This window comes from Choloepus didactylus, chromosome 22, assembly GCF_015220235.1.
Source record: "Choloepus didactylus isolate mChoDid1 chromosome 22, mChoDid1.pri, whole genome shotgun sequence".
In the NCBI taxonomy this organism is placed as follows: Eukaryota; Metazoa; Chordata; class Mammalia; order Pilosa; family Megalonychidae; genus Choloepus; species Choloepus didactylus.
Window position 1 is genome coordinate 24,190,846 of NC_051328.1, and position 27,052 is coordinate 24,217,897.

The 27,052-nt window shown below is 36.6% G+C and overlaps 1 protein-coding gene across 1 annotated transcript in view; it reads left to right on the forward strand.

The window, feature by feature from the left end:
* Nucleotides 1-27,052, forward strand: part of SNTB2 (syntrophin beta 2) — a 157,194-nt gene that overhangs the window by 66,127 nt on the left and 64,015 nt on the right. Inside the window, exon 2 of the mRNA XM_037816055.1 lies at nt 16,676-16,889. Within this exon, the coding sequence (XP_037671983.1) occupies nt 16,676-16,889 (214 nt within the window). The remainder of the gene's footprint in view (nt 1-16,675; nt 16,890-27,052) is intronic.

The window sequence follows — 27,052 nt, forward strand, 5'->3', positions numbered from 1 at the left end:
ATACATTCAAACCTGCACAATTTCCTTTGTAATTTCTTCTTTGACCTACTGATTGTTTAATAGTGTTTACCCTCCATATATTTGTGAATTTTCCAGTTCTCTACTTGTTATTAATTTCCAGCTTTGTTACATTATGGTCAGAGAAAGTGCTCTGTATAATTTCAGTCTTTTAAAATTTATTGAGACTTGTTTTGCGAACCAACATGTGGTCTGTCCTGGAGAATGATCCATGAGCACTTGAGAAGAATGTATATCCTGCTATTTGGGGGTACAGTGTTCTGTGTATGTCTGTTAGATCTAGTTCATTTTTCATATTATTCAATTTCTCTGTTTCCTTATCAATCCACTGTCTAGGTGTTCTATCTTTTGATAAGAGTTGTGTTGAAGTTTCCAACTATTATTGTACAGAAGTCTGTTTCTCCCTTCAGTTTTACCAGTGTTTGCATCATGTATTTTGGGACAACCTGGTTAGGTGCATAAATATTTGATTGTTTTTTCTTCCTGGTGGATTGTCCCTTTTATTAATATATAACGTCCTTCCTCATCTCTTACAACTTTTTTGAATTTAAAGTCTATTTTGTCTGATACTAGTATAGCTACCCTAGCTCTTTTTTGGTTACTGTTTGTTTGGAATATTATTTTCCAGCCTTTCACTTTGAATCTATTTTGTCCTTGGGTCTAAGGTGAGTCTCTTGTACACGGTATATAGATGGATCATACTTTTTATCCATTCTGCCAATCTGTGTCTTTTGAATGGGAAGTTTAATCCATTAGCATTCAGTGTTATTACAGTAAAGGCAGTGCTTACTTCAACCATTTTATCCTTTGGCTTTACTTGTCTGGTCTATTTTTATCTCTTTTTATCCTTTTAGTTTACCCTTACCTGTAATCTTTATTTCTATACTCTCCTCCAAGTCTCTCTTTACTGTCCTTTCTTTTCAGCCTGCAGAACTCCCCTTAGTATTTCTTGTAGGGCAGATCTCTTGCTACCGAACTCGCTCAGCTTCTGTTTATCTGTGAACATTTTAATTCACCCTCATTTTTGAAAGACAGCTTTGCCAAATAAAAATTCTTGGCTGGCAGTTTTTTTCATTCAGTATCTTAACTATTTCATACCTCTGCCTTCTTACTTCCATGGTTCCAGATGAAAAATCAGCATTTAGTGTTAATTGGTTTCCTTTGTGTATGGTGGGTCGCTTTTCTCTTGCTTCTTTCAGAATTCCTTCTCTTTGGCATATGGCAGTCTGATTAGTATGTGTCTTGGTATCAGACTATTTGCATTTATTCTGTTTGGAGTATGTTGGGCTTCTTGGATTTGCATATTTACATCTTTTATAAGGATTGGGAAATTTTAGGGTCATTATTTACTCAAATATACTTCTTTGCCGTTTTCTCTTCTTTCTTCCTTCTCAGACACCCATGATATATATGTTTGTATGCTTTGTGCTGTGAATCATTTCCCTGAGACCCTGCTCCAAATTTTCAGTTCTTTTCTCCATCTGATCTTTTGTCAGTTTGAATTCACATGCTCTGTCTTCTAGTTCTCTTTTCCTTTTCTGTCTCTGGTGTTTTTTTATTTTTTTTTTAATTTTATTATTTTTTTTTAATTTTGAAATAAATTCAAAGTTATAGGAACAGTTCCAAAAACAATACTAACCTCATACACAGAATTCCATCATACCCTGACCCCCCTCCCCGGATAGCCCAATCCACCAACTTTAACATGCTGTCACGTCGCTATTTCTTTCCGTCCCTGTCTATCATCCATCATATATTGCTCTGTCTTCTGAACATATGAGAGCTAGCTGCTCACATCCTTGAACAAACACTGTAATTCACATATACACTTCCCATGAATAAGAACATTCTTTTATGCAATCCCATTAAGCGCAGCTAGTAAGTACAAGAGATTCAACAATGATACAAAGCTTACATTCTATATTTCCTTTTCCTTATGTCTCAACTGTGACCCTTTGAGCCTCCTGTCCTCCATCCTCCAGTCCCATCCAGGTTCGTCCTTGGCATTCAATTGTCATCTATTTAGACTCTTTTTTTTTTTTTCCCCAATTGTGGAAACATATATACAGCCTAAATCTTCCCATTCCACGCCCTCCCTAGCCTTCCATTAGTGGGATTAATCACATTTAGAATGTTGTAATGCTCTTTCCCACCACCATTACTAGAAATTTCCCTTCACCTCAAACAGCAACCCCTTCCCCCATTTCTCTTAACCCATACTCTACTTTTCATCTCTATGGTTATATTCTCTAATAATTTCTTTGTGTTTACTGTGGGGCTTAAAATTAACCTCTTAAATCCATAATAATCTTGTTTTTCTTTGATACCACCTTCATTTCAGTAGGACACATAAACTATGTTCCTATACTCCTCCATTCACCCACCTTTATATAGTTGTCTAAAATTACATATTTTACGTTGAGTTCAAAACCACTGATTTGTCATTAGAGTTTGTGTATTTTATATCATGTAGGAAGTAAATAGTGGAGTTACAGTTCAAAAATTACTGACTTCTATTTGTATTCCATTGTGTTTGGAGAATGTGCTTTGAGTATATTCAATTTTTTTTTTTTAATTCCTTAAGGCTTGTTTTATGTCCCAGCTTATGGTCCCTTCTGGAGAAAGAGCCATGATCACTAGAGAAAAATGAGTGTCCTGGTGATTTGGGATGTAAGGTACTATATATGTCTGTTAAAATTCTCTGTATCTCTTTCTCCTTTCTTTGTTTCTCTGTTGTTAGGGCTCCCTTTAGAATCTGAAGTAGGGCAGGTCTTTTATTGGCAACGTCTCTCAGCATTTGTTTGTCTGTGAAAAATTTAAGCTCTCCCTCAAATTTGAAGGTGAGTTTTGCTGGATAAAGTATTCTTGGTTGGAAATTTTTCTCTCTCAGAATTTTAAATATGTCATGCCACTGCCTCTCGCCTCCATGGTGGCTGCCAAATAGTCACAACTTAGTCTTATGTTGTTTCCTTCGTATGTGGTGAATTGCTTTTCTCTTGCTGCTTTCAGAACTTGCTCCTTCTCTTCAGTATTTGACAGTCTGATCAGAATATGTCTCAGAGTGGGTTTATTTGGATTTATTCTATTTAGAGTTCGCTGGGCATTTATGCTTTGTGTATTTATATTGTGTAGAAGGTTTGGGAAGTTTTCCCCAACAATTTCTTTGAATACTCTTTCTAGACCTTTACCCTCTTTCAGAATGCAGACTCCCAGTTTCACCAAGTATACGGCCCCTGTGGTACTAGCAGAACTCGTCCAGCTGGCGCATCACTGTAACCGGTATTCTGGGTCACTGGTTTTTAACTAGTGTTTTTCATGGAGGTGTTTTTTGCCTTGTCTCACCTAGCCGCCATCTTAGTTTCTCTCTGTGGTGTATTTTTAGTTTCATCTATAGTGTCTTTCATTTCATGTTATTTTTCTTTGTATGCTTTCAAATTCTTTATACCAACCAGTTTGTTCGTAATATCCTTTATCTCTTTTGCCATCTCCTTGAATTGATTAAGGAGGTTTATTTGGACATCGTTGATTAGTTGTTCCAAATTTCATATCTCCTCTGACTTTTAGATTTGTTCCTTTGGGACATATGTTCCCATGTTTTAGTATGCTTTGCGATTTCTTGCTGATATCTGGTTATCTTATTATGTTTATGGGTTTATTCTGAAGGTCAGGTTCTATTGTGTAGGATGTTGGTTTCGACTGGGTTTGTATGAAGGCTTTTCTTTGATAATTGGATCATCAGTATTTCTCAGCCAAAACAGGGCCAGATACCCATGCATGGGTTATAGACCAGATCCAATGAGCCCTTGGAGAGGGTCTGGAAAGACTCCAAACCACCACCACCACCCTTTTTTTTTACTTTCTTATCACTAGGCTTACTTTCCAGCCTGCTCAGCTGATGGTACTCTTTGACAACCTATTCCCCTCAGCACTACAAAGGCAAGCTGTTATGGTTTTTTGCCAGGTTCACCTCTGAAGCAGTCAAAACAGTGGTGTCTGGTGGCATCTGACCTGGGGCGACTAGAACTGGGGTATCCCATGTTCTCACTTTGCCAGCCAATATCTGGCTCAGTGTTGGGCTCTGTCCCCCTCTGTACTTGGAGCAGAGGACTCCCACATTTGTCCTAGTCTGCAGCCAGGCAAGGATCAGACTGCCCACTGCTACTTCCTTTTAGGGTGGGGAATGGGTGCCTGGATCCATAGACAGAATTGCACACAATCTCTGGCCACAATTTTTCATTCTCTTCGTCCTTTACTTCTCTGGGTGTTGAACTAAGCTGCCCTATTCTCCAGATCCCAAAACAGTTGATTTGGACAATTTTTGCCTGGCTAATTACTGCTTTTGGGAGAGAAGTCAGATCTGCTGCTCCCCCCCTAATCCTCTATTTTGGAAGTTCCTCATGGGGTCCCTTTGGTGTGCAGGACTCCTCAGCAGCTTGTGTTCTGCCCTGGGTGTCTATGGAGTTGGGCTCTGTGTGTGGATATGTGTGGGGTTCTAAGTCAGTGCTGTGAGTTGTGTTACAGTCTGTGTCCCTGGTGGGAGATGGGAGGGGTCTGGGCCACTGCCTCTGAGCACTTCCCAAGCTGCCTGGGACTGAGTGCTTGGGAAAGAAGAGGACTAACTGGTCTGGGACAGAAGTTTCCTACCTGATTCCCAAAGTCAGAAATTCTTCAATTCAGCATTTGTGGTGTCCTTCTCCAGTCTCTACCTTCCTCCAGAGGTCTAAGTAAGTGAGATTCTTCCTTTTAGTCACTGAATCTCTGGGGAGTTTTTTTCAGGGGTTGTCTTACATCACCACATTGATAATGTCCTCCAGTGTGTTTTCAATTTCATCTATTGGGCCTTTCATTCTCAAAAGTTCTGTTTTGTTTCTTTTCATACTTTCAAATTTTTCTTTATGCTCACACAGTGTCTTCTCAATATCCTTTATCTCTTTAGTCATATTTTCTTTCATAATTTTTAAGATTGCACTATTTGTGCAATTGTTGCACCCTCAGGGGAAAGCTTCCTTTCATCTATTCCTACTCCAGGAAGCTTTTTTGCTCTCTTTCATTGCCTCTAGCTGCTTTTGCCTGAAGGGCAAATTCTGGGAGGAGGGTCCCACCAGAGAGTACTTTCCCAAGTCTTTATTTCCCTGCCAAAACAGGGCCAGGGACCCACAAAAGGGCACAGACCAATTCTAAAGAGCCCTGGAGAGAGTGTCAGGAAGTATGTCTAAAAGCCTTTTTGACAGCTCTTCTTAGCTGTGCTTTCCTGGCCTGCTTAGCAGATGGTGCTCTTCAGCAAACTTTTCCCCACAGCCTTAAGAAGACCCTGTGTGTTTAACTTCCACCAGCTTCACCCCTGTCAGTAGCAGAGTTGAAACAATGGTTGGGTTATCCCTGTCCAAGGTGGGATAAAACCACAGATGCCTCGAAGCTGGGACCCAGTGATTGCAATTTGCTGATTAAAAGCCGTGATCAGTACTTGGCCATGTCTCATCATTGTTCTTGGGAAAGAGGGCTTCAGCATCCCTCTCCGTCCGCAGCAGCCAGGCAAGAACCAGACTGAGGCAGATAGCTTCAAGAGAGGGCTTTGGGTGCCAGCAGTTGCTGCTGAGCACTTTACTCACAATTCTTCTCCACAGTGTCTTAGCCTATTCATCCTGCTCTTCCCTGGATGCTATACAGTGCTCCTCTGGCCTCCGTAGTCCAAGAACATTTGTTCAGACAGTTTCTGCCTTTCCGATAGCTGTTTTTGGAGGAGGATTGAGTACTACAGCTCCCTACTGTGCCATCTTCCCCGGAAGTCTCTAGCACTCTTAATATTTAAATATATCTTTTATCTGCAGTTTTGTGTCTTTTAGCTTTCCTAATTTACCTTTGTCTCTTTTTTAAAAATCATTCTTAGTAGTTGTTTGTCTGGTTTCAAAGAACCAGTTTCTGCTTCAGTTGATCATTTCTGTGGTTTGTCTTCCTTTTTCGTAAACAGCTGCTTTTTTACCTTCATTATTTCCTTTCTACTCATTTGGGTTTACTCTATTCTTTTTCTAACTTTTTGGGTTGAATGCTTACTTCATATATTGTCATTCTTGTTTTTAAATAAATGTATTGAAGGCTTAACTTTCCCTTTACATATCACTATAGCTATAAATCCTAAGTTTTAAAATATGGTGCTCCCATTTAGTCCTAAATGTACTTTTTATTTTCCAAACATATGAGTTCCTTTACTTTTTTTTTTGAGGAGGTGGAGTGCAGGATGGTGCTTTTATTTGTTTTTACTGTCATTTTCCATTTTTGTAACTAGAGAATGTGTCCTGTCACATTCTAATTCTTTAGAAGTAATGTAGATATTCTTAAATTTCTATAAAACTATTTAAAATAATATATATTTTCTACTGGTTTTTTAGATTGTTTGTTAATTGTATTGTTCAAATCTCTATCCTTGCTAATTTTTTTCTGTTTGTCCATGTTCTTTTGAGAAAAGCCAAATGGGTAATCACAGTTGTCCATTTGGTGGGTTTGTCAATTTCTTACTCTATTTCTATCAGTTTTTGCTGTATTAGTTTTTGCCAGGTTGTGTTATTAGGTGGATACAATACAAGTTCATGATTATTATCTTTTTTTTTTAATTACTCCTTTTTTACTATGTATTGTTCTTATTTATACCTGTTAATACTGTTCCATAAATGCTCTTTAGTTTAATATCAGTATTCCTGAATCAGCTCTTTTGGTTTTGTTTTCAGGTATGCCTTTGGTTGTAAGTAGCATATTGCTGGATTTTAAAAATTTCTAATCTGCTGGACTTTATCTTTTAATAGATGAGCTTAATTCATTTACAGATACTGGAATAGTTAATGCAATTGGACTTATTATTGCCATCTCACTTTGTTTTTCTATTTACTCTGCTTTTCCTTAGCCTGTCCCTGTTCCTTTTCCTGCCATCTGTTGGATAGATCAGTTTTTTATTTGTAAGATTTCTTTTGTTGTTTTTTAAAAATAAATGTTTTTTTTCCTCAATAAAAAGGAATATACTTGTGCATTGGAAAAGTATAGAAAAACAGAAAGAAGGAAATAATAGTCACCCACAATCCCACTACACTGTGTGAATCACAATTCACTCTTTAAAATTTCCAGTGTTTTCAGAGTTGCGCAACCATCATCACAATATAATTTTAGAACATTTTCTTCACCCCAGAAAGAAACCCTGTACTCATTAGCAGTCACTCCCTACTTCCCCAGCTCCCCAGTCCTAGGCAACTACTAATATATCTCTGCTTCTATAGATTTGCTGTTCTGGACACTTCATATGAATACAGTCATATAATATGGGTTCTCTTGTGACTTGCTTCATTCACTTAGAATAATTTTTCAAGGTTCATTGCTTTTAATATTTTAGTTGTAATTTTACTTCTAATTACTTTTTTATGCAGAGAGATGATAGATCAATAGATATATTTTTTAAAATGAATTTTAATGCACATAGCATTTAAAATATTTTTTTCTCTTAACACTGAAAACTGAAGGTCACTGTTCCTCTCAAGTCAGTGCTCTGTACATGACTCTCTTTCTGCATCTGGCAACCACTTCCTCCCCTTCAGGCGTAAAAAGCCACTCGGTTAATAGCCCTGATCTATTTCCTCTGCATTCTGCCCACACCTTTGTAAACTCTCCCTTTATTAAACCCTGTACTATCATTTCCTGCTGGGACTTACACTGATGCAGTGATCTGATCCAGTCTTGTGGCTTTAAATATCAATTATATACCAGTAGGTCCCAAATCTATATCTCCTGAAATACAGACTCATATAATCCAACTGTCTGCAAGACTTGGTTGTTTAATAAAAGATCAATAATAAATTCTTGATCTTTCCTCCTGAAACTGTTGATGACAACCCTTTTCTTCCGTTTTTTCAGGCCAAAAATGTTGGAATCATCTTTGACTCCTCCTTTTTTCTCAACCCCTCTCCCCACCCCCTCTACCCCCGCCTGCCTCTCATCCTGTCTGCCAGGACATTTAGGTAGATTTACCTTCAGTATAGAAACAGAATCTGATCACTTACCATCACCTCCACTCCTACCACCCTGGTCTACTACCGTCATCTCTTAAGCTCTAATAACCTCCCCCTGGTCTCTCTGCTTCTGCCCTTGACCACCTTCACTCTATTTTCAACTCAGCATCCAGGATCATGTGACTCCTCAAGCCAGAATCCTTATGTTGGCTTATAAGGCCCTACACAATCTTATTGATTCTAGGACCCCATTTTCTATTCATTCTCCTTCCTTATCCTGCTCTAGTCACACTGATTTTCCTTACTGCTTTAGCACGGTATTCTCTCTGTCTGGAATGCTTATCCAAGATATTTTCATGACTAACTCCCCACCTCTTTCAGTTCTTTATTCAGATATCTTCTTTTTTTTTTCTAAGTTCAATATTACTGAGATATATTCACATCCAAAGTGTATAATCAGTTGTTCACAGTATCACCATATAGTTGTGCATTCATCACCACAATAAATTTTTGAACATTTTCATTACTCCAGAAAAAAAATAAGAATAAAAATAAAAGTAAAAAAGAACACCCAAAACATTCCATCTCCACAACCCACCCTATTTTTTCCTTTAATTTTTGTCCCAATTTTTCTATTCATCTGTCCATACAGTGGACAAAGGGAGAGTGAGTCACCAGGTTTTCACAATCACAAAGTCACATCATGTAAGCTACGTAGTTATACAGTTATCTTCAAGAATCAAGGCTACTGGATTGCAGTTCAACAGTTTCAGGTATTTCCTTCTAGCTACTCCAATACACTAAAGACTAAAAAGAGGTATCTATATACTGCATAAGAATACCCTCCAGAGTGACCTCTCGACTCCATTTGAAATCTCTCAGCCACTGAAACTATTTTGTTTTATTTCTTTTCCCCTTTTTGGTCAGGAATCAAATATCTTCTTAATCAAGCTTGCCCTAACTTTAATTAAAATTACAAAATGACCCACTCACAGCACTCCAGATCCCTTCTCCCTTACTGTTTTTCTTTTTTCCATAATACTTATCATCTAGCTTAAACTATAATTTACTTATTTTTTTTTAAATTTTTTAATTATCATACAGTAAAATTGACTTTTTCTTCTTAGGTTATACAGTTCTGTGAATTTTAACACATGAATAAATTCTTGTAGCCATCACCATAATCAGAATTTGAGAACAGTTCCATCACTCCAAGAAACTTTGTTGTGCTATTGCTTTATAATCTCTCTTTCACACACACACACACTCACATGCACACACACAGACACACTAATCTTTTCTCCATCATATAATTTTCTTTTCAAGAATGCCATATAAATGGAATTAAGCAGTATATAGCCTTTGGGGACTGGCTTTTACTCCAGTAAAATATCAACAAATACCTTGATATTCATCCAAGTTGCTGAGTGTGTCAGTAGTTCATCCCTTTTTATTGCTAAGTAGTGTTCTAGTATGTGAGTATACCACTGTTTGTTTATACATTCTTCCATCAAAAGACATTTGGGCTATTTCCAGGTTTTGACAATTATGAATAGAGCTGCTAAAAACATTCTTGTATAGGGTTTGCATGAACATAAGTTTTCACTCCTCTAGAGTATCAATTGCTTTTATTGTTTTCTGCCTGTTCTTTTCAGCAATGTATTAATCTAAGTGCCTAAGACAGATCCTGACACATAGTGAGAGCTCAGTAAAACTAGTGAATGTGCTATGCTCTTTTAAAATGAAGACATATATGAAACCAGAGGCACGCTGAACACATTCAAGATTCATATCACCAAATCCTAGAATGTACAATTTACTGAACCTCAAGTGGTCAGGAGACTTGAGTTAAAAAAAGACACCTGCAAGTTGAGAGTGAAAAGGCTTTTTAAAATGTTTTTTGGTGGCCATTTGTCCAGTTCCTGATTGAAGAGGAGGAGCTTGGAATGAGATTGAGAAGAAACCTCTTGGGAAAATATTTTAACAATGATGTCAGAATAACTCATTTGTGAGCAAAATGCCAACCCAGATCTTCCACCCTAAGGATAAGCCAGAGATAAGTTGGCTTGCAAAAGCAGGGGAAATAATGACACCAGTTGCTCCTTATTGGCCAACCAATATAGTTGCACTTAAAGATAAGAGTTAGAGGTAAAGAGGAAAACAGTAATTGTGTAAGAGGTTGATGTTTCAGGATGTTTACTGGGAGGTGATCAATTTGCCTAAATATGTGTGTTTACAGTCACAGACTATGTCTGCACTATAAAGTTTTTAGTTTTTGTTTGTTGTTTTCTTTCTTTCTTTGTTGTTTTTTGCTTTTTGTTTGGATAAACTATAAAAAGCCAAGGAACCCTTGCTCCAATCAAGATGATGGTGTGAGAATGTTCAGGGCTCCATTGTGCCACAGAAGCTTTGAACAACCAATGAGAACTAGCAGAAACATCTTTCTCAAACCTCCAGAAAATAGTTACATGACTGCAGTAGCAGAGTGAGTGCTGAAACAAGAAAAGGGCACTTAAGAGCAGAAGGATTTTGTGGTACCCTGGCTGGCCCCTCCCCAACCCCTAAACAGCTGGGCCCAGAGGCAGTCTGCACTTCTAGTATGGATCCTTGGTCCTGGTCCAGAGGGAACAGAGTAACCCTTTTGCACATACTGGGAACATGTATGTCCAGCCTAATTTCTTCAGTGGTGGCCTGAGGAATTCACTGTCCCAGAACTTGCCCTGAATGTAGAAGGCAGTTCACAGAGCTCTCCTGCAAAATGGCTGTGGAAGAGCAGTCAACTGCGTGCCTGGGGCAAGGGATTGCTGCTGTAGGTTGTACAGTGCAGTGCCTAGGACTATGAGGAAAATATTCCCTGGGGAAGAGGGGATGTGCAGAACCATATAAAGGAGAATTCTGAGGGCCACACTCACATATGCATGAGAAGCCAGAAAGGATCAGGGAGACCCCTGTGCTTTGGCCTGGAGGTATTCTCAATATTTATTGTACAGATAAGCCCTTATTGTATGGATAAACCCTGAAGGGGAGGGTACATGCCCAAGTCAATCTGCAGAAAGTGGGAAATATATTGTCTTTTTTCCTTCCCTTTTTTTTTTTCTTTTTTCATTAGCTCCTGGCATTCCAGGAAAGCTCTGTCATAACACTAGTTTAAGGAATGGACACTTTAGAATCAGAATCTAAATTCCAGACTTAACGTATTAAAATCTCACAATGTCCAGGTTTCCACAAAAGATTACAGACTATACAGAGAAACAGGAAGTGGTGGCACAGGCAAAGGAGAAAATTAAAGCATTAAAAATGAGCAGTGGGGAGGACCAAACCTGGGACATACCAGACAAAGACTTAAAAAAACAAATGGTCCTAAATGTGCCCAAAGAGCTAAAGGAAAACATGGACAAAGAACTAAAGGAAATTTGGAAAAAGATAGATGAACACAAGGAGAATGGCAATAGAGAGATGGAAATTATGAAAAGGAACTGAACACCATAGTAATGGACATTTAAAATTCTCTAAAGGGGTTTAACAGAAGATTGGAGCTGGCAGAAGAAAGAGTCAGTGAACTTGAAGACAAGACAAGTGAAATCTTCCAGTCTGGGGAGCAGAAAGTGGAAAGAAAGAAGAAAAGTGAACAAAGCCTGAGGAACCTATGGGATATCATCATTTGTCCCAATATATACATTGTGGAAGTTGCAGAAGAAGAAAGAGAAAGGGGCAGAAAGAATATTCAAAGATATAATGACTGAAAATTTTACAAATTTAACAAAAAGACATGAATATGCACATCTAAGATGCTCAATGAACTCCAAACAGGGTAAACCCAACTAGACCCATGCAATAGCATTTTATAATTAAACTGTGTAATGCCACGTATGGAGAATTCTGAGTGCCTCAAGAGAGAAGCAACATGTTATGAACAAGGGAGCCTCAATAAGATTAAGTACCTATTTCTCCTCAGAAACCATGGAAGCAAGAAGGCAGTGGGATGACAAATATAATGTGCTGAAAACAAAAAGCTGCCAACCAAGGATTCTGTATCCAGCAAAACTATCTTTCAAAAATGAGAGAGAGATTAAGACATTCCCATATAAACAAAAGCTGAGGGAATTTGTCACCACTAGATTGGTCCTACAAGAGATGCTCAGGAGAGTGCTTCAGGTTGAAAGGAAAGGACAATAGATTGAAGCCTCATGAAGAAATGAAGGTCTCCAGGAAAGATTATGAGAGGTGTAAATATAAAAGCCAGTACTATTGTGTTTTTGGTTTGTAATTCTACTTTCTACTTCCTACAGGATCTAAATGCATAAGACATAATGATAAATCAGTGGTGTTGGACTCATAATGTATAAACATAATTTTGACAAGCACTATATCAAGGTGAGGTAATGGAGGGGTACAGAAACATAGTTTGTGTATACTATTGAAGTTAAGTTGATATCAAAGCAAATGAGATTGTTATACACTTAGGATGTTAAATTCAATCCCGTGGTAGCTACAAAGAAAAATCAGAGAATACAGAAGCCCATAGAAACAGAAATTAGAGTACAGGTTGCCAGGAGCAGGGGTCAGGGTGAATGGGGAGTTAATGCAAAATGGGTGTAGGGTTCTGTTTGGGGAGATAGGAACGTTTTAGTAATGGAATGTGGTGAGGGTGCTACAATATAGTGAATATGGTTAATCCCACTGAATAGTATGTTTGGGAGTGGTTGTAACGGAAAATTTATATTGTATATATGTTCCCATAATTCTTAAAAAAAAAAGTAACTGAAGAAACAATGACAGTTAAATGCAATACATGACCCTGGATGGAATCTAAAAAGGGAGGAGAGAAGGTTCAAAAGGATCTTATTGGGACATATGAAAAAATTAGATACAGAATTTAAACTTTATATCCATGTTAAAATTCTTGAACTTGATAACTGCACTTCAGGTGAATATATAAGTGAAATCCAGCTTCTTAGCAAATGTATATGGCAGTATTAAGTGTTCAGGGAGCATAATGTATATAACCTACACTGGAGTGTTCAGAAAATGGATTGATAAATAGACAAATAGATGGATAAATATATGAATAGATAGAATGATAAGGCATATGTGACAAAATGTTAAAATTGGGACATCTGGGGGAGTGGGGGGGCAGTGTTGGTGTTCTCTGTATGGGGTTTATCTTGATTTTGTGACTGTCCTGTGGGTTTGAAACTATTTCAAAATAAAAAGTTTGAAATATATAAAAGAGAAAAAAACCAAAGAAATAACATTGACTTTAAAATTCAAGGCTGCCTAGTGCCCCAAACCAGGATAGCAGCATACCATGTTAAAAAACATGGACCTCACTGTAACTCCATTCATTAGAGCATATAATTGAGTAAGAACGAGTCAGTTCTGGATCCCATCCAGTGCACTGTAGTTTTTGAAAGCTCAAAATTTCAATTTAAGGTGGTTCCATGTTTAAAGCTTCAGCAAAGTTTTAGAATAAATTTTCTACATTTTTAAGTATTTTATTTGTAAATGATATGGACTAAAAGAATTCAATAATATAAAACTATATGAAGAAAAAATTGGTGTTGATCTACCACCTATATCTAAGCACTATTGATATTTTCATGAACATCCTTCCAGACATCTTTCCCAGTGTGTTTAGTGTACATGTGCATGTTTTTGTCATTCTAAAGAGGAAGAGGTTACAATAAAATTTTTGAAGTGAGGGTGAAGCCCCCTCCATTTAACTTCAGCATCTAAACATCTAAAACACTTTTCAAACATCAGTGTTTAAATATATTGAGGATGATTTTTATCAGGAAAATCTGCAATATATCATGGGTTCCAGGTTTACCTGAATGACGTGGTGTAAAGGCTCTGCTTATCCAGAACCAGCCATATGTCTAGGTTAAGGTCTTGTGGCAACGGGGGAGATCTTAGTATACAACCAAAACAAAAGGCTATTAACAGTCCACCTTTCCCAATTCTAAGGTGAATTAGAAACAGATTTCTGTTCATGGTTCTTCAGCCATTCTGGAGATCCTGTTCTAATTAGGTGGGGTATGGGAGCACTACCATTGACTCGGGTGAATCTCATTGCTCTTTTAATAAGGCCATTTCTAAATGGTTGTGTATGTCTGTCTGCTTTATTTTAGTATGTGTACAATATCAGTTTAATGATGCTACTGGGGGGTTGAATCAACTTCTGAGTAGGTCATTAGGGTCCTTTTCTAAGACTTTTAATATTCAGGAGTAGTCATTTAGAATTTAATTTAGTTTAATTTCCCCCAGCTGGCAGCCTATTAGGTGATATACTGCCTTAAATGTTCGAAAAGCATGTCTCTGCCATTGGCAATGACTGGAAAGCATAGGAATTTCTGCCAAAGTTCTTGTGATCTAATCCTCTCTTGAAAGCACAAAGCTAAGGCATGTACTAAAGTGCTTGAGTCAGCTGCTCAAGGGATATATTGGCTACACCTCTGCTCATTTTTCTAAGATGAAAAAATCTCCTTGGTGACCTCTGAGGCAGCTAGATTTTACTCTCTCCACCCACAAATACATGTTATTATAGAAAATAGAAATAGAAAAATAGCATAGAAAGCACATACAGACACATGCACACATAAATTATATCTAAATGCTGGCATTAGCAGTTTTATACTTCAGTATTGTGCTTAATTTCAGCAGATCCTGTTTAATAACTTTTAAAAAATAACTTCACCTCTTCTGATTACTGTTAAAATTTTTTTTTAAATTCTTCCCTGATTTTCTGATTTAGGGAAGGAAAAAGAAAGCTACCTATTACTTATTGAATGTTTAGCATATGTCTAGAATTTTTGCTTGTTTTGTGTTATCCCTGTCTTATAGATGAGAAGTTCAAAGCAGTCATGGAAGATCACATAGCTCTGAGGTAGAACAGTTAGGATTTAACGAAGTCTGATTCCAGAGACCTCTCTATTAACACATTATGCTGTAGAATACTAGGTTTATAAAATACTGTGATTGATATTATTAAGTAAAAAGAGCAAGGTACAGTACAGTAAGCATAAACTACTGAAATATGTGTGTATAGATCTCTGTTTAATATATGCTTAGCATATCTCGCATATTTTTGGAAGGACACACAATGGTTCCTCCAGGAATGGAAACTGGACAACTAGAAATCTGGACTTTTATTATAAATTTTTTTATCTCTTTTCAATTTTGTTTTAAGTGCATGTATTACCTATTCAAAAAATATTTTAGACTGTTAGCTATGAATTTAGAAACATACTGACTTTTTAAAATTTAACAATATATTCATTAGTAAAGGCATCATAGGCTTGTAAAGCCTCTAATGCTGTAGAATATTAATATCAGCTGTTATGTGATAATGATCATATCATTTTAGTTTTTCACTTCCCATGATGCTACGCTAATGGTCTACTGGATTAGAATTTGAGTAGGGGGTAGAATACTGACGTAACATTTATTGATGTAAGCAAAGTTAATGATGACTCATTTGTCTGTATTCAACTATTTATTTCCATATTTTATGCTATTTAAGATTTTTAAAACTTTAATTTCTGACACAGGAATGTGGTACGTCAAATGACAGTGGTTACCAGATGTGGCTGAGGTAAAAGGAAAAGTATTTTATATAAATACTAAAATTGAACTTAAAAAGAAAAAATATTCATAGCTAATAAAAGCTACATTTTAATTTTGGGCTCCCTTAATGGAAATAGAGTATTTTGAACAAGCAAGGGGATCAGTTGAGTTGGTTCTGCTCTTATCTTGAATATACTTTTATTTTTGTCCTTCTTTCTTAGAACTGTAATCTGTTTGTACAGCTGCCTTCCCTACTGGAGTGTGCATTCCTTGAGGGCAGGGTACATGCCTTATAAACTTTAATACTTCCACATTTAGTCTAATGCTTGACACTTGGTAGATAGCTAATAAGTTGATTGAATTGAATTGAAAGAGTTACTTAGCTTAGTCTGGAGGAGAGAGAGAGATAATCTCAGTCTTCAGATATTTGAAAGGTTTTCATATGGCAGAGAGATTAAATTTGTTCTGTATGGCGTCACTAGGCAGTGAATCAATGGTTGGAAGTTTCAAGAAATTTCTAAATGTCAAAAGCTGTTTAAAGCTAGATTGTTCTGTCTCAGGAGGTACTGAATCTTTCTCCAGAGGATTCATTCATGGCTGGCTAACCAGAGAAAATTCAAGTGTTGAACTGTTCATTTATGCTAACATTTATTGAGCAGGCCCTGTTCTAGATGTTGAGGATACCAACCAACAGGGGAACAGAAATAGAAACAAATAATTATAATCCAGGGTGCTAAGAGGTCCTTAGAAACACCCCAGAGAGAATAGGCAGGAAAGGCTGTTGACAAGGTGACTCTTGAATAGAGTTGACCAGGCAGACAAAGGGAGAAAGGAGTCCTAAACAGAAGGAACATTACATGCAAAGGCGTAGAAATTAAGGTTTTAGAATAGAGCAGTGGTATTTTATTTGGACTGCGTGGCCTTTGAAAGCCCCTCCAATCAATCCTGAGATTCTGTATGCTGGTTCTTTAAATTAGTTTTGTTGTTGTTGTTTTTAGTATTTTTTACTTCATGCTAGATACTTTGTGTTGTGTGTGTTTCAGTTATCATTTTTCATAGGAAGCAAAAATACTAATGTTCTTCGCCTTGATTTTTGTTCAAAGTCAAGTTCATCCGAGAAGTGACACCATATATCAAGAAACCGTCATTAGTATCGGATCTGCCATGGGAAGGTGCAGCACCGCAGTCACCAAGCTTCAGTGGCAGCGAGGACTCTGGTTCTCCAAAACACCAGAACAGCACCAAGGACAGGAAGGTCATCCCTCTAAAAATGTGCTTTGCTGCTAGAAACCTAAGCATGCCGGATCTGGAAAATAGGTGAGCTGTACCTAAGGGAAGCATCATATTTACAGCTTTGAAATTTAAGGACATGTTGCCATCTTTTATTTCTCTGTTAACTAAATTAGACATACAAAAACATTGGTATGAGAGAATCATTTTTGGTTTCTCTATTTAAATTACTTCACATACTATATATGTATGTATGTGTGTATGATAGAAAATTTTGGATGAGCACACAAGAAACTAGTAACAGTTGTTACCCCGAGAGTAAAATGGGATTAGTGAGTAGAAGGGAAGTGTACCTTTCTATACCATTGTGTTTTTTTTCTCTTCTCACTATGAATATGTGTTACTTTATAAACAAGAAAAAATTGTTACAGAAAATTTTTTAAACATGTTCTTAAAATGGAAATTGTTTATACTGTGGATAGTTTAAATTTTAGATCAGTCTGATTAATTAGCAATGTGACCCTGACAAGTTAGTTTCTCTTTACCTTAGTTTCCTCATTTGCAAAATGAAGGAGTTGGATTGGATAATTTCTAATATCCCTCATAATTCTATAAGCATTTGTGTTTTATGACTTTGTCTTCATTAACTCTGTGAAGTATTGCTGGTGACTTAGCATTAGGTTAGAGATTGGGGGGCGGGGAGGAGTTAAAAACTTGTCCAAAGCATAGTAGCAGTTCAAAGGCACAATTAAGGACAGACTATTTGTAATGTGCTTTTACTGTCTGGTATCCTTTGATCTGAATGCACAATCAGAATGGAATGGAGCACATAAGACAGCAAGAAACTGAATGATATTGTTGAGCATTTAAGGCCATAGGGACATTTCATCTCCTGTTCTGTAGTAAACTGTGTAGTGTCCTGGAAAGAGCTGAGTTTTATAATCCGACTTTGGTTTGAATCCCAACTATGTTACCTGTTTAAAGTAAGGCTCTGAGCAAGTCTCTTTACCACCATAAACAACCATGTTCTCATTTGTTAAAAAAAAGGGGGGGGGGGTTTGGTGGTGGTGGAGGTGGGATAATCATACTTAGCTTAGTGTAAAGATTAAATAAGATAATACCGTATGAAGCCCCTCGCATAGCACCAAGCACATAGTAGGTTCTCAAGAAACAGTAGTTTCCAAAACGTCTTAACTAACAACTATGTATACGTATTTAACAAAATTATATTCTGATCTATTTGTATTGTTTTTGTTTGCTTTCTTTTAAAAGTTTGTGACATTGTAGAAATTACTTCATGGTACATGTAGGTTTATTCCTGGAAGGTTGTGTGTATGTTCAGCCACATCTAAATGCCTCACAGCTTGAGATTTTAAAAAGTTCTGGATTTTTTCTTAAAGAATTTAATTTGTAAAACAAATAATCACCTCTGCCTCTAAATTCAGGTTTTAAATTTTTATCTTCAAGGGGATACATTAATGTAGAGGCTTTGGTCTGTGAAACAATGGGTTTTTTAAAAATATTAAGTAGTTAGGGCCATAAAGAAGGAAATAACAAGGTTATAGGATGAAGAAATAATGTAATAAAGAAGAACAAGAATAAACAGCAACCAAGTTTGCCAGCTGGCTGTCAGACTGAGGAAAGTACTCAGACTAAGTCTCTTCATTATAAAGCACTACTAAGTAGTGCTGCTGATACAGCTGCCTATTGGAAAAAAAGGCAAGGAGTTGGGGATTGGGTTGGCGTTGGGGGAAAATGGAGGAAAGTAACATGACTTGGCTATATTGCTCAAAGTTGGACTACTTTGTCATCCACTAAGACATCTTTTAGAGCCTAGTAACCTCGGTCTTCATTAAAACTTGGGGGCAGAATTCTCTTTGGTATATTTAACTACTGAAGACATCTGGTGCATGGTCAGGTTTGAAATAAGTCTACAGAACCCAATGGAGAAGGTGTTTGGGCTGCAAAGGTAAGTAAATTTGCCAGGGTCACATTGCTAGTTAATATAACCAGAGCTAAAATTTATAACTACTTACAGTATAAAAAATTTCCAGCTAAGGAAATGTTTAAAAAAATTGAGCAGAAAAAAAGGTTTAGAACCCTTGTCTAATAGGACCTCAGTTATTAAGAGTTAGAAAATAGAGGTGAAGAAGGGTTTTATAACTGGCTAAGCTATTTGCTTTCCATAAGCCTCAGTTTCCTCCTATATAAAATGAAGGTTATAAACTATTTCAAAGATGAAGTTATATATAATCACTCTCTTTGATCCATACATTTATCTCGGCTCTGTTAAAGAAATGTCATAAAGGTAACACAGCTGCAACATTTAAAACCATGGAGAAAAACAGTTCATGGTAGGAACAGCAAAAATAAGTTTTATCATGATGTCTTTCACTAAGACATTTATCAAATTAGTTTGGTATAATGGATCATATTCCTACTTGAAAATCTTAATCTTCTTTCACATAGTCTCTTGTAAAACTCTGAGCAAGAAATAGGCCTAGAAGTTCCCTAACATACAAATTAACCTGGTTTTTAAAGCCCCAGATAGGTATGTGAATTTTCCATCATCCCTTTTTTGTTATTAAATTTTTCAAACATATAGCAAAGTCAAAAGAGTTTCACAGTCAACACACATTTCCCACCACATTGATTCTACCCTTAACATTTTACTATACTTGCTTTATCACAAATTGGTCCATCTACCCATCTTAAATTTTTTTGATGCATTTCAAAGTGAACTGCAGACATTAGTACATTTCCCTCTACCTCCAAGTGCGTATAAATAACAAGAGTTCAATATTTGTTTATAGCTTTTTTTTTTGAGGTAATATTTATATATAATAAAATGAATAAATAATAAGTTTTCACAAATGCATACAGTTGTATAAACCAAGCCTATCAAGAGCTGGACAAAACCATCATACCAGAAACATTTCTCATGTCCCTTCCCAGTCAGTTTCCTCTCCCACACCCCAGCGCAACTACTCTTCTGACTTTTTTCTACCGAAGATTAGTTTTAACTACCCTGAAATTTCATGTAAGTAGAACCATATGTCAGTTCAGAAGTAGAATCCTCTTACTCAGCATAATGTTTTTGAGATTCATCCATATTTTTGTGTATCAATTGTTTGTTCCCTTTTATTGCTGAGAATATTGCTTTGTATGAATATATCACAATTTGTTTATGCATTCTCCTATTGATAGACACCTGGGCTATTTGGGGCCTAATATTAATAAAGTTAATATGAATACTTTTGTCCAAGTCTTTTTGTACACATGTGTTTTCATTTCTCTTGGATAATATTGTAGGAGTAGAATTGCTGAATGAGAGTGGTTGTGCCATTTTACACTGCAACCAACAGTCTGCGAGTTCCCATTGCTCCACATCCTCACTGGCATTGATGGTGTCAGTCTTTTGAATATTTAGCCATTCTTGTGGGTGTGCAATGGAAAGTCTTTGTGGTTCATCCTTCTTATTTATGTAAATGCTTCACTTTCTAAACCAAAAAATTTTTGACATGAGAGAGAAATATCCTTTCTTTCTGTTTTACTGCTTTGATTTGGTTCCACTCTCTAGAGCTGAAAATAAGTGCCGACCTTCAGAATGAGTAAATAAGGGGAGAAGAAAGTTTACTACCTTTCCCTACGTTGAGTTTTTAAGACTTCACTAGATGCTTCTGATTGTTATGTTTCATTCTGGAAAGTGAATGCTAAATGACTAATGATGAAGTCCAGGGAGAGAATATGAGCCTATTCCTTAGCAGTCAGCATTGTGGGCATTGTGGAGTTAGCAAGAATCAGGTGTTCTTAAACATTGCTTTTCAGAAATGTAAATCTGTTAACTTTGGGCTCTTAGTCCTTGTCACACTGGCTATTTTCTACATAAAAGGTAAAGTTTTGGCTTTATGACATATAAAACTATATGATTATAACTCCTCAGTCTGCTTTCCAGTGTCCAAAATTTTGTTGCAGATATTCTTCTCCTTTCCTCCCTGATATAACTTTATATTATATTATAAAATGACAAAGACTTTACTAAACAGAAGAAATAAAGTAGACTAGAATTATAGAATCCTATGCTTCTGTATGCCTAAACACTGATTTGATTTATCTGATCAAAATGTAATTGCATTTCTCAGGAAATCCTTAGTGGTTTGACTAGAGGCCAAAACTCTTCAAGTTGTGGCTGTGTCCTCCTTTTTCCTGTGGGCCCAAACAGTTACTAGCAGACTGCCTCCATATTTTTATTAGCAGAGTTTGCATTTGAATTTTTCTTTTAAAATAGCAGTTGACTTTAGGAATTACTTTAGTGGCTTCTTCTTCAAAGGTAGAATCTTCTGGATCTTAGAATTATCAGTCCTATTTTGGAATTTCTTTTCTGTGTCTTCTAATTTAATTTTCTGTCTCTCAATCCTTTTTCAAGAAACACTGCAAAATTTCTCTTTTCATGGAAAATCAGTGATCCAGCCCTAGGAATTAACTTACTGTTTGTTTTCATTTTTACCCAGCCCAGTGGTCCCAGTGTTTACTCCTGTTTAATCAGGTTTTGTTTTATTTTATCATAGATACATTTACCATTCTTCTAGTTATTAATATCTAGGATACCTGACATTGGGAGTTTCAGAATTTAGTCTATGTCAAAGGAGACGTGTCTGAGAGACTGTCCCAGGTACTGTATAAAGTGTAAAGGTTTTTTCAGAAGGTGAACGAACGTTTTGTGCCTAGAAAAGAAGGATGAACTGATTTCTATCTTTAGTTCTGTGTAGGTCAGTTAAAGGGGTGAAGGAAATTTGTGGTTTTGCCACTGCACTTTTAGCATGGGTTTAAAAGATGTTAAGCTGGTTATAGTGCCAAAGCAACCAGATGGAAATAAATAGCCCTTTTAGAAAATGATGAGCCTAATGTAAGGTCTGAATTAAGGACGTCACTACCTCTCCCACCAGTTTGGTGGGATGAGGGTGGATCTAATCTTTTGCTGGGATGAGGCTGGGTCAGCCACTGGGATTGGGGAATACTGAAACAGATTTTTAGCCAGCCTCTTTATTTTAGTAGTGTGCTTCATTTCCATATCCAGAGGTAGCTGGTGTCACCAGTTTCTGAGCCCCTTAGACATTCTGAAACATAGATTGGGTGGGATTTGGCTTTCCCTGCTGTTGGCTTGGGATTCAGTTTTCTTAGGTCTGCTAAAGCATTTGCCACTCCTCAGTCTGCTTTCCAGTGTCCAAAATTTTGTTGCAGATACTCTTCTCCTGTCCTCCCTGAATGTGTAGATTTGTGCTTTTAAAAAATCCCTATTGGGGGGGGGGGGGGGCTCATAACCCAGTTCGGACGACTCTCCCCAGTCCTTTAAAAAAAAAACAATCCCTATTAGCTGATGTTTTTAGTGGGGTTTCAGGAAAGAATAAAAGTAGATGTGTCCTGATTTCAAAAGTTACTACAAAGCCACAGTAATCAAAACAGTATGGTAATGGCATTAAGATAAACATAGAGACAAATGGAATAGAATTGAGAGGTCAGAAATAAACCTATACATCTATGGCCAACTGATTTTTGACAAGGGTGCTGTTCCGGATTGCTAAAGCATCCATTATGCAAAATACCAGAAATGGATTGACTTTTATAAAGGGGATTTATTAAGTTACAAGTTTATAGTTCTAAGGCCATAAAAATGTCCCAACTAAGGCATCAACAATAGGATACCATCAATGAAGAAAGGCCAGTGGTGTCCGGAACACCTCTGTTAGCTGGAAATGCACATGGCTGGTATCTGCTGGTCCTTTGCTCCTGAGTTCTGGATTCAAATGGCTTTCTCCAAAATGTCTCTGGGCTTCTGGTTCTCTTAGCTTCTCTCTCTCAGCTCCTGTGCATCTAAGCATCTAAGAGTCCTCTCTTAGCTTCTCCGGGGCAAACTCGGGGCTTCATCTCTTAGCTTTGTATCTTCAAGCGTCTCCAAGTATCTTGGTCTGTGTCAACTCTTAGTTTCTCCTGGGAGCAAATTCTGGATTACGTCTCTTAGCTTCTCTCCAAAATGTCTCTCAGCTTCTCTCTTAAAGGATTCCAGTAATCTGATTAAGACCCACCCTGAATGGGCATGGCCCCATCTCCATGGAAATACTCTAATAAAAAGGTATCACCCTAATCAAAAGGCTAATAAGTCTGCCTCCAAAACATTGCATTAAAGAACATAGCTTTTCTGGGGGGCATAATAGATCCAAACCAGCACAGATGGCAACTACATTAATTGTAGAAAGAATGGTCTTTTCAGCAAATGGTGCTGGGAAACTGGGTATCCACATGCAAAATAATGATGTTGGATCCCTACCTCACACTATATACAAAAATTAACTAAATGGATCAAGGACCTAAACTTAAGAGCTAAAACCTAAAACTCTTAGAAGAAAACATATGGGGAAACCTTCATAACCTTGGATTTGGTAGCAATTTCTTAGATATGACACCAAGATCATGAACAACATGTTTTTTAAAATGGAGTTCATCAAACTTAAAAACTTGCACATCAAAGGGCATTATCAAGAAAGTGAAAAGACAACCTACGGAAAAGGAGAAAATAATTGCTAATCATCTATCTGATAAGAGTTTATATCTAGACTATTGAAAGAATTCCTACAACTCAACAACAAAAGACAACCCAGTTTAAAAATGGGCAAAGGACTTGAATAGACATTTCTCCAAAGAAGTTATGGTCAAAAAGCACATGAAAAAATGCTCAACATCATTGGTCATAAGGGAAGTGCAAATCAAAACCACAATGAAATAATACCACCTCACACCCAGTAGATTGGCTATTATTTAAAAAAAAAAAAACAAAAAAAAACAGAAAATAGTACTGGTGAAGATGCAAACAATTTGGAACCCTCATACACTGGATAAACAAAATATGGTATATATACACAATGGAATATTATTCAGCCATGAAAAGGATAAAGTTCTGATAAATGCTACTACATGGTTGAACCTTGAAGACATCATAAGTTAAATAAGCCAGACGCAAAAAGACAAATATTGTATGATCTTGCTGATATGAAATACCTATACTAGGCAAACTGATAGAGACGAATAGTAGCATACAGGTTACCAGCAGCAAGGGGATGGAGTGGGAGTGAGGCAGGGGTAGTTATTGCTTAAGGCTGGAGAGTTTCTGTTTGAAGGATGAAAAAGTTTTGGTAATGGATGTTGGTGATGGGAGCACAATATTGTGAATGTAATTAATAATGTTGAAATGCATGCTTGAAAATGGTTAAAATGGGAAATTTTTAGTTGTATATATTACTACAATAAAAAGTTAAAAAAAAAAAAAGATGCATGTGTTCATTTGCTTTCTTATCCAGGAAATTCTGGAAATACTTTTTAAGATTACTATGTGTAATGAATATGTAAAATAACTTGTAGTGGGTTTGTATTCATGTGATCTAATAATGTAGCATTGCATTACATAGATAATTAGTTGTTTTTGAGGAAATTCACCATAAAATAAGTTTTTTTATTTATTATTTTTAACTTTTTTATTTTTAATGCAATTTTATTGAGATATAGTCACATAACATGCGGTCCTTCAAAGTGTACAATCAGTTGTTCGTAGTTTTGCATTGATCACCACAATCTTTGAACATTTTCATTACTCCAAGAAATAAAATAAAAATTAGAATAAAAAAGAACATCCAAAACATTCCATTCCTCTCCTCACCTCATTGTTCATTTACTTTTTTTCACACTCATTAATTTTTTTTAACTTTATCAAAAAATTAAAAAAACAAACAAACAGTAAAAAAACATTTCAAACAAAACTAAAACAAAGGATTAAGAAAAAACAAACAACATAAAATAACTACAGTGCTTCCAACATGTTTCTCCCCTACCCCAAGAAAATAGACAGACTATAACCCAACGAAGGAATAAGAAAAACAAGTAACCTAAACTAACTACATTTCTGCGAACTTGTTCCAACCATACCCCCAAGAAATTAACAAACCATAGTCGTTCCTGAGTATTCCCAGAACATTAATTTTCCCTCCATAACTTTTCTGTTCTTATTAGATTATCATTCCCTCTTCACTATTTGCTGTCTATCACTAGGTCCCCGACATTCTATGCTACAAACCATTTATTTTACATTTTTCACAGTGTTCACATTAGCGGTAGCATACAATATTTCTCTTTTTGTGCCTGGCTTATTTCGCTCAGCATTGTGTCTTCAAGGCTTATCCATGTTGCCATGTATTTCACGAGATCGTTCCTTCTCATTGCCACATAGTATTCCATCATGTGTATATACCACATTTTGTTTATCCACTCATCTGTTGAAAGACATTTGGGTTGTTTCCATCTCTTAGCAATTGTGAATACTGCTGCTATGAAAATTGGCTTGCAGATGTCTGTTCGTGTCATTGCTTTCAGATCTTCCGAGTATATACCAAGAAGTGTGATTACTGAATCGAAGGATGACTCTATATCTAGTTTTCTAAGGAACCGCCAGACTGTCTCCCAGAGTGGCGGTACCATTATACAGTCCCACCAACAATGAATAAGAGTTCCAGTTTCTCCACATCCTCTCCAGCATTTGAAGTTTCCTGTTTGTTTAATGGCAGCCAGTCTAATTGGTGTGAGATGATATCTCTTTGTGGTCTTAATTTGCATCTCCCTATTGGCTAGTGAAGCTGAATATTTTTTCATGTGTTTTTTTGGCCATTTGTATTCCCTCTTCAGAGAATTGTCTTTTCATATCTTTTGTCCATTTTATAATTGGGCCATCTGTACTATTGTTGTTGAGTTGTAGGATTTCTTTGTATACACAAGATATCAGTCTTTTATCAGATGCATAGTTTCCAAATATTTTTTCCCATTGAGTTGGCTGCCTCTTCACCTTTTTGACAAATTCCTTTGAGGTGCAGAAAGTTTTCTATTCATCTATTTTTTGTTTTGTTGCATGTGCTTTGGGTGTAAGGTCTAGGAAGTGACCTAATACAAGGTTTTGAAGATGTTTCCCTACATTATCTTCTAGGAGTTTTGTGGTACTGTCTCTTTTATTGAGGTCTTTAATCCATTTTGAGTTAATTTTTGTGTAGAGTGTGGGGTAGGGGTCCTCTTTCATTCTTTTGGATATGGATATCCAGCTCTCCCAGCCCCATTTGTTGAATAGACTGTTATGTCCCAGTTCTTTATCAAACATCAGACAACTGTAGATCTGGGAGTCTATCTCCAAATCTCAATTCGATTCCATTGATCAATATGTCTATCTTTGTGCCAGTACCATACAGTTTTGACTACTGTGGCTTTATGATAAGCTTCAAAGTCAGGGAGTGTAAGTCCTCCCACTTCATTTTTCATTTTTAGAATGTTTTTAGCAATTCAAGGCATCTTCCCCTTCCATATAAATTTGATAACTACCTTTTCCATGTCTGCAAAGTAGGTTGCTGGAATTTTGATAGGAATTGCATTGAATCTGTAGATGAGTTTGGGTAGAATTGACTTCTTAATGGCATTTAGCCTTCCTATCCATGAACAAGGAATATTTTTCCGTCTTTTTAGGTCCCCTTCTATTTCTTTTAGTAAAGTTATATAGTTTTCTATGTATAGGTCTTTTACATCTTTGGTTAAGTTTATTCCTAGGTACTTGATTTTTTTAGTTGTTCTTAAGAATGGTATCTTTTTCTTGAGTGTCTCTTCATTTAGGTCATTTCTATCATACAGGAAAATTACTGATTTATGTGCATTAATCTTATATTCTGCTACTTTGCTAAATTTAGTAGCTCAAGTAGCTGTGTTGTTGATTTTTCAGGATTTTCCAGATATAAGATCATACCATCTGCAAATAATGGCAGTTTTACTTCTTCCTTTCCGATTTGGATGACTTCTGTTTCTTTGTCTTGTCCAATTGCTCTGGCTAGCACTTCTAGCACAGTGTTGAATAACAGTGGTGACAGTGGGCATCCTTGTCTCGTTCCTAATCTTAGAGGGAAGGCTTCCAGTCTCTTGCCATTGAGTACTATGCTGGCTGTGGGTTTTTCATATATGCCCTTTACAATATTGAGGAAGTTTCCTTCAATTCCTACCTTTTGAAGTGTTTTTATCAAAAAAGGATGCTGGATTTTGTCGAATGCCTTTTCAGTATCTATTGAGTGATCATTTGATTTTTCCCTTTTAATTTGTTAATATGTTGTATTACTTTGATTTTCTTATGTTGAACCATCCTTGCATGCCTGGAATGAACCCCACTTGGTCATGGTGTA